Below are 18463 nucleotides of genomic sequence, written 5' to 3'. Positions count from 1 at the left end.
TCCGGAAATTTCACAGCAGTTCGAACATTTCTCCCCCCAGATTTGAGTAGAGTAGTCTTAGTCATTTTAACACTGGGTTCAGATTGTGCAGAATGAAAACAGGTTTTTAAATCCTCAGAGCAGGGGTTCACAGGGTTAACAAACACAGACTCAACTACCTTTAAGTTAGTAGATTTAGAGTCACTTGCATGGCAGGTAGTCTTCAGACTCTTAGGGGTGGATTTATTGTTTGTTACATTCATGAGTTCAGGAGGAGCATGAGAAAGACAGTCTTTGTTGCTCACCACTGCTGACTGTCCAGAGGAAGCGGAGCGACGGCTGCGTGAGCGTCGCTCACTCTGGGAAGAGGGAGGTAAGCCAGACTGCAAATCCTCCTGCAGACCGGGCCGAAAGTCTTTCGGTTGGCCGGGCTGGGACGAAGAGGCGGGAAGTTTGTGTAGCTCCGAACGTGGAAGTCCCAAAAACAAAGCAAAGGATTGCAGTGGAGTGCCCAGTGTCTTCCACCACATAATCCTTTTGCCGCTGCTTGCCCCTCCTGCAGGGCCTGAATTCTGAGAGCAGCGGTGGAGTGAGACCAGAAAACTGAGGAGCTACTGCCGTCGAGGGAGAGCGCTTGGCCCCTCGCATCCCTGACAGAACAGCTGATGGAACGGCGGTAGCCATCGCAGTTTGGAAGGGTGACTCGTGCTCCCAGGCACACCTAGCCCCCTGCCTCTCCCTCTCCTTGAGGAAGGTGGAAACTGCGGGTCGCCGATACCATATGCTGGATCCATTACTGGTCGCGTCGTTCTGTCAGGGCTCTGTGTGCGGGCAGGTGGAGATGGGGATCCAAGTGCAGGACTCTGAGACAGAACTATAACTGAAAACCACAGCTTTATTGCTGGTGTCACACAGTGGAAAATTGTGTTTTTATATTTTGTTTAGTGTCGATTTTATTTGCATGTTTTTATTGTAATAGGGATATTGCATGTTTTTATTGATATTTTTATTGCATGATTTTATCCCCATATTTATAGTGCGTGTTTGGTGTTGTGTAGTATTTTTTTTCCACTGTGTATTAAGCGGACAATTGTAGGCACCTGTGATGTGGGGGCGTTTCCCGAGGTGGCCTATCAGCCACCAAACGGACTTAAGGGAGATGGTGAGCACAAAGAGGAGAGAGGAGAGACACACGAGGAGCAGGAAACAAAACATGTGTAGCCCAGCACCTGCAAAGAAAGACCGGCCTGCCTGTGGGACGGCACGAGATAGCCGACGATCGGCCAGCATAACCCGGCGATCCAGTCCAGACGGACAAAATAGCAACAGTGGGAGGCAACGCGTGAAACCCACAGTAGGGCAGGGGGACGCCTCTGCCTGCATTTGTGAGTATCGCTTTCCCACTGTTGGGCGCTAAGCGTAGCTTTGCCGGGGGAGGATAACAGCGGCTGCGCCGACAACGTTGCTGGCCCGTGTCTGTTGTCTCAGGGCGGGGCTGCGAGGGAAGCCGTGTGCAGGTGCGGAGAGTGGCTGGACTGTGCGGCCGCGTACCGTCAGGCGAAGATAGGAGCCTCCTCCCTGGTCGGCTGCTGGCGAGTTTTACCATCCCGGAAGAGAAGTTCCTCTCCTGTCTCTTCTCCATCTAAGGAACATTTGCCCGCATGTGTGTGGCTGGATAAGAGGGAATATAGGACTCTGGGGGGAAGTTTTTATTATACAAAAAAACATTTATTTATTTTTTTTTGGTTTTTAGTGTATAGTTATTCCTGCCGGCAGGGCTTTTAGCGGGTTGCGAACATTATGTTTATTGTGTAGCGCGAATTTTAGCCTGTATTTGGGGGTTCTGACTGTGTTTTACCCTGAAAATAAATGGTGTGTTTAAAGCTGGCTCAGCTTCTGTTCTCCGAGCGCTGACCCACTCACTCCCTTTTCCGCTTCTATATATACGGACGTGGTGGTTAAGATTTAGGTCCACCAGCTTAGCGGCTACATAATTTTGGCGTTGTCGACAGGATACAAGTTTGGGGAGCAGTGTTCAGCACCTGGGGTACAGATATAGATGATAGAATGCAAAGCCAAGTGTTTAAATCAGCTACTCACACTGAGGATTGTGAGCAAAGGGTGAACAGGAAAGACTTTGTTGCCACGTGAGGAGTCATGAGTAGTGTTCAACCACAGGGATATCAGAGGAGTTGAGCTTCAAGAGTTGCTGGCTGTGGGATTGTGGGTTGCTGCTATGCAGTAGTGCTTAGGAGAGGCACGAAGACCAGGTTATGCCTGGAAGGATCCCAGCAGTGCCCAGCTGAGAGGAGCCAATAGTCTGATAATCCCATACGTTAGCTATGCTATGTGGTCACGAAATTGAAGAAAAGCAGGTTACCTGGATGTGGTAACTAGACTGCATCTCACCTCTATGCTGTAATGTTTCTAGGATGCATTCGAAAGAACTGATTGATTGGTAGCAGATTATTGCTGATGTTTTATGTGTTATGTGTACAGAAGGGAATGGCAAAGCCACAGTATCCAGCAGGTTCAAATGTTGGCGAGCCACTCTCCTGGACAGACGCTTGACTAGTGTGACAGGGACTGTCACAGGTAAAATGTGGGGGGATGTCACACAGTGGAAAATTGTGTTTTTATATTTTGTTTAGTGTCGATTTTATTTGCATGTTTTTATTGTAATAGGGATATTGCATGTTTTTATTGATATTTTTATTGCATGATTTTATCCCCATATTTATAGTGCGTGTTTGGTGTTGTGTAGTATTTTTTTTCCACTGTGTATTAAGCGGACAATTGTAGGCACCTGTGATGTGGGGGCGTTTCCCGAGGTGGCCTATCAGCCACCAAACGGACTTAAGGGAGATGGTGAGCACAAAGAGGAGAGAGGAGAGACACACGAGGAGCAGGAAACAAAACATGTGTAGCCCAGCACCTGCAAAGAAAGACCGGCCTGCCTGTGGGACGGCACGAGATAGCCGACGATCGGCCAGCATAACCCGGCGATCCAGTCCAGACGGACAAAATAGCAACAGTGGGAGGCAACGCGTGAAATCCACAGTAGGGCAGGGGGACGCCTCTGCCTGCATTTGTGAGTATCGCTTTCCCACTGTTGGGCGCTAAGCGTAGCTTTGCCGGGGGAGGATAACAGCGGCTGCGCCGACAACGTTGCTGGCCCGTGTCTGTTGTCTCAGGGCGGGGCTGCGAGGGAAGCTGTGTGCAGGTGCGGAGAGTGGCTGGACTGTGCGGCCGCGTACCGTCAGGCGAAGATAGGAGCCTCCTCCCTGGTCGGCTGCTGGCGAGTTTTACCATCCCGGAAGAGAAGTTCCTCTCCTGTCTCTTCTCCATCTAAGGAACATTTGCCCGCATGTGTGTGGCTGGATAAGAGGGAATATAGGACTCTGGGGGGAAGTTTTTATTATACAAAAAAACATTTATTTATTTTTTTTTGGTTTTTAGTGTATAGTTATTCCTGCCGGCAGGGCTTTTAGCGGGTTGCGAACATTATGTTTATTGTGTAGCGCGAATTTTAGCCTGTATTTGGGGGTTCTGACTGTGTTTTACCCTGAAAATAAATGGTGTGTTTAAAGCTGGCTTAGCTTCTGTTCTCCGAGCGCTGACCCACTCACTCCCTTTTCCGCTTGTATATATACGGACGTGGTGGTTAAGAGTTAGGTCCACCAGTTTAGCGGCTACACTGGCACCAACAAAACAGAAACCAAACATGAAAACACTAACTGGAACACACAGGCAGGATCTGAGGGTACGACGCAACACCGAGCACAGGAAAACACAGGGCTTAAATACACAGGGTAGTAATGAGGGAATGGGCAACAGGAGGGAGACACAGCTGGGAGAGATCAGGGCTAACGAGACGGGGGGAACCAAGCTGCACACACTAACATAAGACAAAGACTTTCACAATAAAACAGGAAACATGAATCACAACTCAGAGACGGGGTCAACACAGAGAGACAGAAAATGACACATGGAACTGAACTATACATGAAACCACAATTCCTAAAACATGGATAACAGAAACATGAAACTCTAATAATAATCATCACAACCACAACAAGAGAACAAGAAACAATCCATGATGCAAAATTAAACCAAAACATAATAAACTCAAAATACTGGGTCCAACGGACCCAGAACCGTGACACATTGTCACAGTAAGAGTATCACCAATCCTGTCAGGCATGCATATGAGCATGAGAAGTATTTTTTTTCACTTATTTCCATCAAATGATGTGACATCCGTTTATACCTATCCATTACACAGTCATCGTCAGTCTATCTATCCAGAATAATTTCCCCCAGAATGATCTGATGTGTTTTTTTCCATACTTTTTTTTAGTTTTTAATTCTTTAGTGTGAGAAGTTTAGTCACACTCATAACTTATGTCCTCAAAGTTTGGACTGATAGCAACCTGCAATAACTTCTAAATGTTTTCATAGTGTAGAACTAATTAGTATTCAGACACACATTTTAAAGACCTAACAAATGTTCTTTTTAATGTTAAATTTTTACTTTTTCGTTTTAGTTTTCAGCTTTACCGTCAACCCAAGAGTAGCTTGAAAGCAGCTTTTGCCCTGTTCAATTAAAAGTAAAGGAACATATTTTCCTTGAGCAACCAGTGCTAGAATAGCACAAAAACAGTAATGTTATTTGTAAATTCTCCTTGGCAATGCAGCCTGTCTCCAAAACCACCCTCTGCCATCTGCTGGTGAGATTAAAGAAACACATATGTCAGGAATGTAGTTATTTACCCGTTGTCTCTTAAACATATTCATAATTTGTTTCATGTTATTTTACTGTTGGCCGTAATGGTTAGTTTACATCTATGCATAGGTTTTAAAATCGAATTCTACTGAACCATCAGGTAATTTGATTTTTCTTTTCTCTTAGAAGGTAAATTTCTGGTTATACCTACTATTGTTTGTCCCCTTGTTCAGATCCTATCCAGAACAGGTGTATGGGAGGGGTCGGCCCAGCACTTACTATTTATATAGGTTCATGAAGTCATTATTTATTGCAGAGCAATAAAAATGTGGCACTATGGTGAATTTCAATCATGCGATTATCATGATCATTTGATTGCTGTCATTCACACTTACATTATTCAATCTAGATCCTCTAGCATACCAGGCATTTGCTGATAGGTCAATATATATATATATATAATTTTTCTATGTCGATACAATTATACAGGCTACGAATAAGCTTTAAGGTCTGCTGTGCACCGGCCCTAAAAGCACAGACAGTAGCTTCATTACTGACCCTGGATTGCCGCATCAGATCTTAATGCAAACAGCCCCTCCACTACTCTCCCTGTGCCTATTCACTTGTACAGCAGAGTTTAATGTAAAAGAGCTGAAAAGCTAAGAGAAAAAACAAAACTAGAAGTAGATGCAGCAAAATGTGTCAAATTAATCAACATGTCAACTGTTAGAGCTGCTGCAGCAGTAAACAGTGGTACTATAGCAACAGCTACTGAAAAGCCCTGGCACACAACTGTTGCTAACACTAGCCATGGAGGAGTTGGCAGGTCAGTTTGCTAAAGTATAACTTTTAATCGTCTCATGCTTCACTGCTGTGCAACTCAGATCTCCTAACTTAACAAAAACTGTACCAACCTGATTAGAAAGAAAAACTCTTTCATTATTGATTCTCTAACAAAGTGAAATATATGTGTGTGTGTGCATATATTATTTATATCTTTCAGTTTGTATAAAATATATTAATTCTTTTGCATGTACTCCTCCTTTTTGTCCAGGCCAGACCTGTGCAGAGGCGCAAGGACCCTCTCGTCACTGTTGGTGATATAATCCCATTGATAACTTATTTACTTTCACATATAAAGTTTTGCATGCTATAGAAATTTAGTTCTACAGTGAATTTCCAAGCTGGGGGGGATGGTGTCAGTAAATTGCTTATCTGTCAGACTTACTGTCATTCTGAGAGACAAAATGTCCAATCTGTCAGATCCAGCTGACATGACTGACACTTCCAGACACTTTCTTGTTACGTTTCTGAACCCTGTTTTACTGCTTGGTGTTGTGCATCAAATAGGATTCATTTATGTAAAACTTCAAAGAATGTACATGAATTAAAATTATGCTTTAACAATATGGGACAATACTGAACAATAGAATAATACAGCTAAGGTGTCTGAGTCATTGTTGGAAATAACATTTTAATTAAGCACATCTAGGTATATGAAGCAAGTTTAAAAACAAAAAACAAAAACAAAAACAAACTCCCAGTTCTTTTACTGTCCTTGAGAAAACAACCGGTGCTGCTGTTAAGGACAAAAAGATAAAATAACACATTTTTTCAGTGGAACTGTTGCAGGGGTTTTCTTCTGCTCACAGTTTTAGGCACCTGCAAGCTTACTTTGTCATTCGTCACAGTTTGAAAGGAACAGGACATTATTTTATCCTAGTTATTTATTACTACAACAACTGGAATTTAACAGAATGCAAATTTAGTGCATCCACTGTTCTTTTTCTGTTTTTTACCCCTTTGCATGACATACAGACATGACAATGGCATGTACGTGATGAGCTCGTCAGTCATGACGAAAGACCGTGGTTGTTTCAATTTTTCATGTTGAGTTTGTCATTTATAAATGAGATGACTACGCAGTTTATGTATTAGCCTTAGGATTACATTCACTTAAACAGAACTATCTAATGACACCAAATTCTTCCTTACCAAATACCAAGTTCTTGCACTTAAAAACAGGCACAAGAAAAGGGAAGCCACATCTTTGCACAGATATAGCAACAAGAAACAAAAACAAAATTATGTATGTATGTATGTACACACAGATATATTCTCTGTCTTAAAATTAAAAGTTTGCATTTAAGTTGAGGCTATTTAGTATTATTAATAGTAGTAGTATTAGTGTAATTATTGTTGTTAGAATTATAATGAAGTGGTGTAATAATAGGATCATATTTATAGTTTTAGAATAATAGATTTGGGTACCTGGTGGAGCAACTCAAAATCCCAATGATTAAAACTGATATTACCATAAAATAAAGTTATTGTTGTTGTATCGTTCATTTCTAATCTCCTTTAAATTTAAATAACTCCTTCCGAAATTGTGTGACCAAAGAAAATAAACAAGTAAATTACTCAGCATATAGAATATTAAACCATTAAAGAGGAGCTGGTCTATTCCTTTGTATATAACTGCTGTTTATTTAGAGAGGAAAAGTAGGAAGTAGCGTGATCAAAAACATGCATAATGAGCAACAACCATTTATGTATACATATATAAATAAGATATTGACAGGAATCCTGCTGTTTAAGTCTCATTTTTAGTTCTCATGTAACACAATCATGTAACATCGACCTGGCAATCATCACACCTCTGGTTTAAGTGACACCTTCCTCCTCCTCAAAGTAAATTCTACACTGTCATTAGTAGAGTAATCCTCAGCCACTTCTATGAAAACAATTTACTGAAGAATTCAGCATTTTTAAAACAATATTTAAGTAGTTTTAAGCCCCATTCTATATTATAATTGCATAATATTTGGCTAAATTCATGTGAAGCAGATTAAAAAGCTGCCTTGGTTTAATGTTAGCTCTGGTTTCTAATTTTATGTACTTTTGGATATCATAGCATCTGACAGTGTTTACAGTGCATAAAGGCTTTCCTTTGAGAACTGTGAATCTCTTTGCTCTGATTAACAATGAGAACTGAGTGAAAAGAAACCAGTGCTATCAAACAAACAATCACAGCTTTTGTTGTGATGCATCATCTGCATTTTGATGACTTACGAGCCAGTCATAATCTTTCCCAATCCTCAATCCACAGACCTCATACCCACGAAGCCTAAGAACAAATCTCTTGATTCGTCATTGCAGGTAGCAATGCCAGCATGAAGCTTTCCATGGAAAACAAGAGCAGTGTTTGGATCTGCCGAGTTTAAATGTTTTACACGTGTAAAGTGGTTTTCTGTCTTTTCATATGATTTTGAAGGAAGTAGTTCAGATAAAGGCCTAATAAAACTGAAATCAATGGAAAATCAAATCCAGGCATTGGCGTAGTGGTCAGTTTATAGCTTGATTCGATGCATCTCTGCATTTTTAAATGCTCTGTGAAAGAGGAGGCTTTAGCATAATTTGCACAGAGGAAGGAGAGACTGCCATCAGTTTTCAGTAATGAGCCAAGGATTGTTAGACCAAGACTGAAATAATCCATATTCAAACAGGGAGACGATGCAGCTTGGATCATTATCTAAATCCTAATAAATTATGTTGTTATGTTATGTACAGTATATATCTGCTTCTGCAACACAACAGCGATTTATATGAAGCTACAAATCTTCATTTTGATCCACTTAATATATTTGTGTCTGATTTACTCCATATTTTAATTATTTGATATTGTATTTCACCTTGTAATGCTAATAATATTCTTCACTGAGAGGGAGCGTCAGCTAAATGCAGTGATTGAAGATCCTTTTTTTATGTGTGCTTGTCCTGCCTTTTTTACTTACCTTTTTTCTTGCTTTTCTTGCTAATTCTTACTTTATTTTACTTGAGATTAGGTGGGAAACAACCTGTGGAGAGTAATTATATTCCAAAAAGCATTATCTTTTTTTAACTCAGAAAAGAAATCGATATAAATTTGTTCCACCTCTGCATTATGTAGATGGTAGCAAAACAGAATACATAAAAATTTAAACAAGGTCATTGGAGTGAAATAAAATTGCCTGAGCTTCACCCAGTGCTCTTTGCATGCATCGTGCACCTTCATCCACTCGTTAATAATTCAGAGCCAGGTGACAAAACTCAGGATTTACTGCTTAATGAGTAAAAGCCGGTGCAGAACAGTTTTGACATAACACAGGACGGATGCAGTGTTGGGATTACGTCAAGGCTGAATTAACAAAGGAGCAAATTGGGCAACAGCCCTTAGCTGTCCAATGCTCCAGGCTTACTGACTGTGGAGCAGATTTTATTTATTTATTTATCTTTTTTTGTGTTAAATTAATGAACCATTTGCATTTATTTGGGAATATTCACAAATTAACCACTACACCAGCTTGTAAAGCCAAGGGCAACGAGGTGAGTCCTTGATCTTAAAACTTTGTCTCGAGCCCAGTTTTAACCTAAAGCAAAATTCTGAAAAATAGAACAAAGCCATCAGATTAAGCCTCCCTTTACTCTTGATTCTAACATGTTGCATGTTGTTTAATGAACCTTTTAAATCAAATTACCACAAAATACGTTTAAATTTGGGAAATGTTTCACCAAAGGGGAAAAAAACAGAATACAGGCTGAAAGAATGAAATTTGAAGCCTTGATATTTTCGTCATTCTGGCCCTTCAGTGGTTCCTTGAAACCAAATATGACAATGGTAGATATGCTGGGGATATATAAGACACTCCATGCTCACACAGTAAGGATTTATCAGTCACATAAGTAGCCACAAATGTAAACATGGCCTTCTTTAATGTTTAATTTACTCTAAATGGGACCATAATTTACAAAATGAACATAATGCTCTCTTACATAGAACTCAGCCCAGTAAACTCATTAGGAACGTTTTAACTGAGACTATAAATCAAGGTTGCGTTAGGGTCAGTTTCTCATAGACTTCTTTATGTAGTGAGAAATGCTATGTATACATTGTTTTGGTTTAAATTGAAAACCAAATATATTTTTTTTATATATGGAAATGAATTTAAAACATCTTGATTATTGGACTAACATGTGTGCTATCAACAAGTCATTGGCAGGAGGCTCCAAAACCAGTCGGTCAAACCCTAATTTGTAATCAACTCACATCCAAAGTGTCTGTCTCTTCCCTTCTGTCCCTGGCCCAACAGACCACATTAGTACAGTCACACCAAGGACATCCATTATGAGTCACATTATCCTCTGCTTCAGTAATAAATAATTGCCCACATCCTAATTTACTCCCCATGCCTTCCTCTTCACTCACCACCGCAATCGGCTCTAGTGCCACTAGATGGCGACAGCACCAAGCGAAAACCCAGAGTGCACTTGACAACTTCTCTGCCTCCAGACACAAAGCCCGTGACATCATCTGCGAAGGGACAGAGGGTGTGCGAAGGACAAATGTCTTGAAATGCATTACATCATTCGCCACTAATATGATAATATATCTCAAGCAGTGAGTGCGGTGCCAAGCATGAGAGGGGCCATAATCCATACAACGGTCGCTCCGAATGCGAACAAGAGGATAAAATGGAAGTGCTGGTGAGGGAGGAGTGAAGGGGGGTCCACACTGGAGTCGGGAGTGCAATGCTGAAGGTTATTCCAGACATTATTCCTCAATGAAAACGGTAGAGGAGAGCAGGCAATAATCATAGTACATACTAAGCAAAGGAGAGCTTTAATGCTCTGTCTGTCTCCTGTCCTTGTCTGCCTTTACCCTGCCAGAGCTTTGCTTTTTTTCTCTGCCAACACTTCACTCATTTTTCTTGTCATTAGTGGAACAAATAGTGAAGATGTGAAGAAAAAATGAGACACAGGTGGATGAGAAAGGAGATTTAAAGGAGGACTGATAAGTATAAGACGAGATGTAAGAGTTGAAAAACTGATAAAGACTAGACTTGTGAGACTTAGAGGAAAATTAAGAAGTAATTAAGAGAGATGGCAGATAAGGATAAAGAGGATAAAACAGCAGATATGAAAGGAGAACTGAAGCTATAGCAAAATCTGAAAAAGAGGGAGGGCGATGGCATAGTGGTAGGATGGAAATGAAAGAGGACAGGTGAAAGAGCAGGAGATCAAAGGATGCTAGAGAGATGAGAAAGGGACAAGATGGTTTGAGGGGAGAGCAAGAGGAGAGCAGAGGAGGACTAATGTCAGGTGAAAGGAAAGGTGTTGAGAGAAAATTAGAAGAATATTATCTGTGAGAAGGAGTGACAAGTCGAAGCAAATGGAGAGAAAAACAGACACTGAAAGGAATGGAGGGAGATCTAAACTGCAAGAGGGAGAGAGAAGATTTAAAACGATAATGAGAATCAGGGAGAGGAGATACTCAGAATGACAAAATGAAGCAAGGGAAGAGGAAGGGAAGACTCATTTCAGGAGACACCCCGAAATGAGTTTTAAATGAGAGGAGTGACTAAGACTCAGCAGCTGTTTGTTTTGGCTTTGTGCACTGTGCTCCACTGTCTCCCTCACACTCAGGTAAACACTATCACTCTTGCTTGTGTGCTATACATAGACACACTTACTTACTTTTCACTCCAGTCTGCTTGACATGAGAAACTGTCAAAACAACTGTTTGAGTGCTGTATACTGCCAGTGTGAGTATGACCTAAATAAACAACAGCACACAAGGTGCACAAACTACATTTAAAGTATTTTTAGCCCCATCCCGGAGTCTCATTTACAAAATGAACAAAATATAATTTTATAAAATAAGCTCTCTGAAAATTGGGTTTTGGTAGCATAAATAAAAGGAGCTTTTACCAATGTTCTTATGAAACCGTGTCTTCTTTTATTTTATTTTTTTTAATACTGTGAAAAAATAATTACATAGAATTTGAAAGAAAAACGGAAATAAACAAAAAACATGAAAATAAAAGAACATTTCAATAATATCTTGTATGTTTTGCTTACATGTTTACAGTTTCTTTTCTTGACAAAAGGATAAACAAAGAACCCAACAAGAACATAATACACATGAGAACAATATATAGGGATATTTTAAAAAAACAAACAAAAAAAAGGATTATGGAGAATATATGCTTACTTAAGCACACAGGCTGTCCCTCTTTTTGTCGCGGTGTACACCTTCATTTCACTGTACCGATCATTGTCATCATATGCTTTAAGATATCAAGCAGAACATCAGTTAATCTTGTTCGCTCGTGCAGCTGTTTCAGAGAGCAGACAAGCTCAGCAGCTGGATGAGGGACAAGTGGACCAGTTCAGCTTCTTCCTCGTTTCCATAGGCTATACGCCACGTCTCCTTCAGTCTGTTTTACCAGCTGTTCAGCTTTTCACTAGGGTTTGACTGATATATTGTTTGAAAGGTCACAAAGAGCACTGTTCATTTTTCCTAAAGTGCCACATATACAGTGTTTACATGGAACTTTGTAAGTATTAAAAAGGTCAAAATACACATTTTGAAGCATTTTAGAATCCTTAAAATTTTAGCACCAATCGAAGCGCGACGAGCCTGAAAATTAACCCTTCCTATTCTAACAGGGCACATTATGTGAGGTTAAATGAGGATATTGTTCGCTCAAGGCCACTCAGAATTCTCAGCCATTCAATTCAGTTACAGGAGTTTGGATCAGGTCACAGCAGCTAACATTACCCTAATAGCATCAACCTTTACACGTTTTAAAATTTAATGCAAGCAACCAAATGTAACAAAGTTGTGCGCCTTTCTGTTTTGACTTAACAATACTTTGAAAGTGTGTTGCAATAATAGGATTTCCTGTGGTAAATCGTTATTTGGCCAATCAACATCCATTAACAGAGTTTTATTTGTGTTTCATGTTAATTCTGAATGATACTATATGAGTGAACACTAGAATAAAATGTGGTCTTTTTTTGCCCAGAAGCAGATGTTGACAATTATTTTTGCCGATGAGCTCCATTCACTGCTCTTCATTAAATACTGCATATGGGAAATAGTTTTATCAACTGTGACTTGCTTTGACAGCTTTGAGTGTTTTCTCAGTCAACTTCTTGGGGTCCCGACGTCATGAGCAGAAGTGAATCTGGCAGCAAAATCAAAGGCTGCTGCAGCTTGAAAGTCAGGACGGACTGCCTTAGAAAACATACTCTACTCTGAGACCATAACTTATAAAGTGAACATCATGTTGTGTTAGTAAGAGTTGGAATGATTGACAGAGCCGTTAAAGTCATCAGCAAAGTGTTAATTGAAGTCATAGATAATAGGTGTTGGGGCTATTTCTCCATAGACTTTTACACAAACTGACTTCTTCCTTCCAAAGTTATTTGCTGTGTACTGTACTGCTCTGTGTCCCTTTGTGTCATTGTCATTTAACACAGAAGGTTTATTTCTCATAGGATTAGCTTCCATTTGAACTTTGCGCATGGACTGAAAATTTTTAATCTGCCATCGGTGATTAAAATTATGACACTATTACAGGTTAATGAAACAACTAAAGCACATCACCTTGGAATACCAGTACCATTTTGATCTCAGATGAGGTTGGATATAAACTAGATTACAGAGTATACACAGTATTATGCAGTAGTAGGGTTGCAAAAAATATTTTCAAATATTCATTTAACTGTTAAATATTACATTTTCTTTGTGTAGCCTAGCTGTGGTCAGGAGTGATCTCCATCATGCCAGCAGGTGACAACACGACTGTCTGATCGCTATTATATTTGCTGAAAATATCAGTCAAACCCTAATTTTTAAAGCCCAGTGGTTTCCACATATTTCAGATGACATGAAAACACACTTGGGTTACATGTAGCCAAAACACACGCACTCCCACACACACACTCACAATCACATATGAGCTTACATAAACACAATAAACACAAATGGCTGTTGCATTTGTTTTTCTGCTCAGTTCATTTTTTGCACAGTCTTCTGGCACTCACTGGAAACTCCAAAAGGTAAAAATGGACACCGAGCCACTTCAGTCACTGTTGGCCGGGCCTGTCACAGCACAGCACAGCATGGAACAGAGCAGTTAGCTGTTGGTCTGGCCTGAATATAGCCTGCGTTGGCCTAGTTGAGGCAGAATTTTGGCTATTTGTGGCCTGGCTGGGCAGTCGTTTTGGCCACGGATGCACAAAACCCTTCTCACTTTTCACTGGGTTGATTAATTAGAACCCCTCTATCTGATGCATACAACATAAAATAAAGTACTGTCTTTAAAAGTTAAATCACACGCTTTCAACTACAGTGGTGATGAATCACTATAAAGTAATAGAAAAATTAAAATAAAATACTGATTTTCTTGAAAAGAAACATGATTATGGAATAATTTAACAATGGATGAATGTCATGAGCTCATGAAGCTATATATTCTCTAAAAAAGACACCCGACATACAAACATTTATGCAAGCAAGATAGATATACCGACCCCATATGTTGTAATCTTGGAAGAAAGCTATGCTGCGATGATTTTTTTTTCCATGAAAAGACAGGTTCATCCTCGAAATTTGGAAGCTTGTAGGTGGCAATTAATATGACATGGGGGAGAGAGTAGAGTACTCCTTCTACATAAGAGCATCAGTACACATTGCAGTGACAGGTACATATGGAAAAAAGGGGAAAAGGACATAAAATAACAACCCAGTGGGGTAAACACCTCTTCTCTTCCAAATCACACATCTTTTCGTTGCTGAACCAAATCTAAACACATGGTCTACATTTTTGGCATCTGTGGTGTCTTTTACATATTCATATGTCCCCACTGTCAACAAACCGTAAACAGTAAAGAGGTAAAAACTAAGTACCTGGATGGCCCGGCCATGTATTTGTTGGCCTCAGTACCTCTTCTGTGTCAAATGTACTCCTTCTACACAAGGTCGTAACGACATTGTATGTCAGATGCAAAATACTGCGCAGCTACAACTCTGTAAAAGGGTTGTAAAGAGGTAATAGTATGCAATACCAAGGCTGTGATAACCATATAAATTTAAAAGGCTGCTCCACCTGCCATTATTTTCTCCGAAAAGGTTTATATAGTGACCTTGGAGCTAGTAGGTTCAATCTGATGTTCTAATCAGAAACGGTGTGTCTGTGGTTTCATTTCTCTGTGTTTATTCAAAACAGAGGCAATAAATACATTTTTTACAGCCCCTTAGCACACAATTACCATAATATACCGAGAGGGGTTGATAGGGCGGCTGATACACTCAATGATTACCTCTGGAGGTGCTGAGATTTCAGGCTTCCTTTTGCAGCCTGGGGTCTTATTTTAAAACACCACTATTATCTGTTCTCAGATTTTAACTGCTGTAGAATAAAGGTACAAGTGGGTGAAACTTTATTGCTTCTGCTCTCTCTTAACTGTGTCTGTCCAGTAAAGTATACACAGTACAGAATGCGCTCTTAGGAAAAGGTACAATTCCCAAGAGTTGCTAAAAATGTGAACTGTCTTAATCTTTTGTGAGCAATAAAAATGGAGATCAGCCGATGAACCTTATGAGCTAAAGGTCAGTATATAGTGAAGACTGATGCTGCTGCATCAAATCAACAAACACGTCACCAGAAGGTGAAGTTTTGAAGTTATACGGTGAAGCAATCCAACCAAATCTCAGTAACAAAGTGTGCAAATTGTGACAACATTAGTGTGATAATCACTGCAAATGGCCAAACAGCTATTCAGTGACATTACTTTAGAGGAGCAACGTTTTAAATGCTGATCATAGGGGTTAAAGGTCAATCACATGCATCAAAAGCTGACACAACATAATGGGAAAAATCTCGGACATAACATACCACCAAATTCCTGCTGCAGTGAGGAAACCAGCATACTTACACATACTTCAAATGTACAAAGTACCATATGAGCTAGATAGAATCCTCTGTACTTTCACTTTGATATGTTTGAACCTTCTCTTTGCTTGCAAAGTTTACAGCACAGCTCAACCTGAGCAGCTGCTTCTTCTCCATCCATTTCAATTGAATGTCGTCAACATTTGAAAAAGGCAGTCCAGTCAGAAGACTGGAAGTCAAAGAAAGAGCTTCACACCAAACAAAGATATCCATCAAAGACATTTGCCTTTGCTGGATATTCATCATTTTGAAGTGAAGCTCTTCATGTTTTTTCTAATTTAAGTCTACAACATCCACTTTAAAAACACCATCCATCTCTTTGTAAAGGAACGTTTCCAATACGATGCCACATACACATTAAAAAGTGAGTGTCACCCAAAACGCTGAACCTTTGGTCCACAACTCCTTATAAAAATACTATAAAATGTTTCTGAATGCAGTTTTTTTTTTTTTTTTTTTTCAATACCGTTCCGTATAAATATGGAAAAAAAATCTATTCTACTGTGCAAGTGATAGAAACACATACGTTTTTGACACTGAGGATAGGGGAGGTATCTTTTTGTACAAATTGCAGAAATTCATTTAATGAAAAAGCACTCCCACCTCGTTTCACAAAAACCATTTATAGCATTGACCTTGAGTGAAATGTATAGAAATGCATCATGATGATAAAAATGAAAGATGGGGTGAAGGAGCATAGAAACGCTTGCTACCGCTCCGGTCATCTTAGATGTGGCATGTACAAAATCTCATCATCCAGAGCACCTCATTGTCCACGCTTTACAAAAAGAAGACACGTCTTAATAGTTCGTATGTGTTGGCACATAAGCACTGGCACTCTGGTCACTCACCTTAAGAAGCTTTGTCCCATTTAAATCAAGGTAGATCTTGTAAGGAATGGCAATTGGGTGAGTTTTAGTGAGGAAAGGGGAGTCAAAAAGTGCCACATATACTGTTAGTCCAAGCTGCCCCATTGATGCAATACATAGAAGCAAATAGGCTTGTAGAGATCTGTGTGTGTGTGTCTGCACGTGTGTGTTCTGCAATTTGTTAGAGTCACTAAATGTAAAACGTGTGACTAGCAGAGGGGTTTGCTGTAGGTCAATGTACTGCATCACAATGTATAGTTTTGTACAAGGAAACATCTTTAAAATGACCCTAATCTCCATGTGCGGTTATTTACAGAGATGGGGCGGCAGGACCATGTGATGGAAGAAAACGGTCCAAGAGCAAGATGAGAATTGCTGGAAGAGAAATGATCACTCGGCATCCCCTAAGCTCCTCTTCTTCATTGTGTCGTCAAAGTGCTCTTCTTGTCTTTTTGTCGGTTTTCTCTTGATTGCGGCTCTCGCTGTTGTTTTTATTGGAGCATAAACATTGCAGACAGAAGATCTTCTTAGATGTGTATGAATATCGCTGTGCATGTGTTGCATGTATTGCTGTGAACCGTACAATATGCGATGCTGCTAACTGCTGGGTGTTTTATCAACTCAGAAAATTAGCCGAATACCATGCAGTGGTTAGGATGAAAACAGAAAACAGATTCTTAGGTGTATATGTATAGATATGAGGGCATTTTTTGAAGATTTCAAAGATTTTTTTTTTATGTTTCTGTGTAATAAGTACTGCTCCTGTAAAAAGCAAATCCAAAAAGCCTGTATACCACTTTCTCACACATGAGTCTGCATCCGTTGTGTGTGTCTCTGCGAATAGTCAGAAGGTGGAGATGAGTATGAGAAGCGAGTGGAGCTTCCATACTTTCCCAGCCCTGTTTCAGGACTTTGTGGTCCTGGTCCTGGCCCTGGCCCTGGCCCCGGTCCTGGTCCTGGTCCTGGACCTGGCCCTGGCCCTGGCCCTGTCCCTTGTCCCGTTGGGTACATCTCATAGGCTGGCCCTTCCTCTATGGGTGGAGCAAAGCCCATGCGGTAGCTGGGATACTGGGAAGGGTATCCGTAGTTGTCATAAGCCAGTTGGGTGGTACTTTCCAGCAGGCCACAGTCTCCAGGGTATTCTCCGGGTGACTGAAGAGCTGGATTAGCAGGGGCTTGCTGGCTTTGTGCTGCCCTGGAGAATGTGTTGAATTGGGCATAAGTAGAATGGGACATCCTGGATGGTGGACGTGGGTCGTAGCAGCCAGCTCTTGAGCCCGGCACCGCACTGGGGGGAACTGCACCGCTGGCAGACGCAGAGGGTCCGCTGGAAGTGGCTCCTGCTGGTCCGCTGCTTGGGTTTGGAGAGCGAAACTCTCCCTGGTAGTGGACGACCCGGGACTGGGGGCGCGCCTCGTCATGGGTTGTAGCACGGACATTGTAGTAGCCATTGGTTGGATCCTGTGATCAGAAAAAGAATATAGATTTTTCAGTAAATCCTAATATTTCTCTCTCTTCATATACGATCTGTTCTGTGCTTGTGTTAGCTTAGTTTACACTTTGTTTCTATTACAAAAACAGTCTCTTTTGTATAGTGTATAAAAGAGCTAGATTTTTCTTTGAATCCATTGGAGTCGCCCTACCCCCAACCCCCACCCCTCATCTGCTGGCCAATGGTATATAATCCAGGTTTAAGACATGTATGTGTCTTTTAAATATAATGTATTCTTAGTAAGGCATTAATGTTTTTTATAGACTACTAAAGGGTTAGTATGCCAAGCAAGTGGTGAATATTTTTACCACTTGTTTGGGATGTGTATTTTATATTACACTGTTGCTACAAAACAAATGAAAAGAAAAAAAGTGTAATAATCTAAAAATAAAAGTTAAATTAGAGTTCTACAAATCTTGCATTATGTTGTCATATATTGCTGAAATTGTGTCACAAGATATGCATGGTGATAATGGTGGTGTGCTGTTGTTTCATGCATACACACAAAAATGTAATGATATGAGTAACGCAGCACCGTGTATGTGTAATAGAAATTAATTATTAAATACCAAAATATTACCAAAGACAGATATGTACTCTAATCACATTTACCAAC

General features: G+C 40.4%; 1 protein-coding gene across 2 annotated transcripts in view; it reads right to left on the bottom strand.

The window, feature by feature from the left end:
* Positions 1 to 11457: 11457 nt before the first annotated feature.
* Positions 11458 to 18463, bottom strand: part of kirrel1b (kirre like nephrin family adhesion molecule 1b) — an 82988-nt gene continuing 75982 nt past the window's right edge. For both annotated transcript variants that reach the window (XM_087831530.1, XM_087831531.1), the window contains exon 15: positions 11458 to 17816. In XM_087831530.1, the coding sequence (XP_087687656.1) occupies positions 17157 to 17816 (660 nt within the window). In that variant the 3' untranslated portion in view covers positions 11458 to 17156. The remainder of the gene's footprint in view (positions 17817 to 18463) is intronic.

Source organism: Neolamprologus brichardi, chromosome 18 (assembly GCF_056152115.1).
Source record: "Neolamprologus brichardi isolate AB-2024 chromosome 18, ASM5615211v1, whole genome shotgun sequence".
Classification (NCBI taxonomy): domain Eukaryota; kingdom Metazoa; phylum Chordata; class Actinopteri; order Cichliformes; family Cichlidae; genus Neolamprologus; species Neolamprologus brichardi.
The sequence above is the reverse complement of the archived record's forward strand: the minus strand, read 5'-3'. Positions and strand labels throughout refer to the sequence as shown.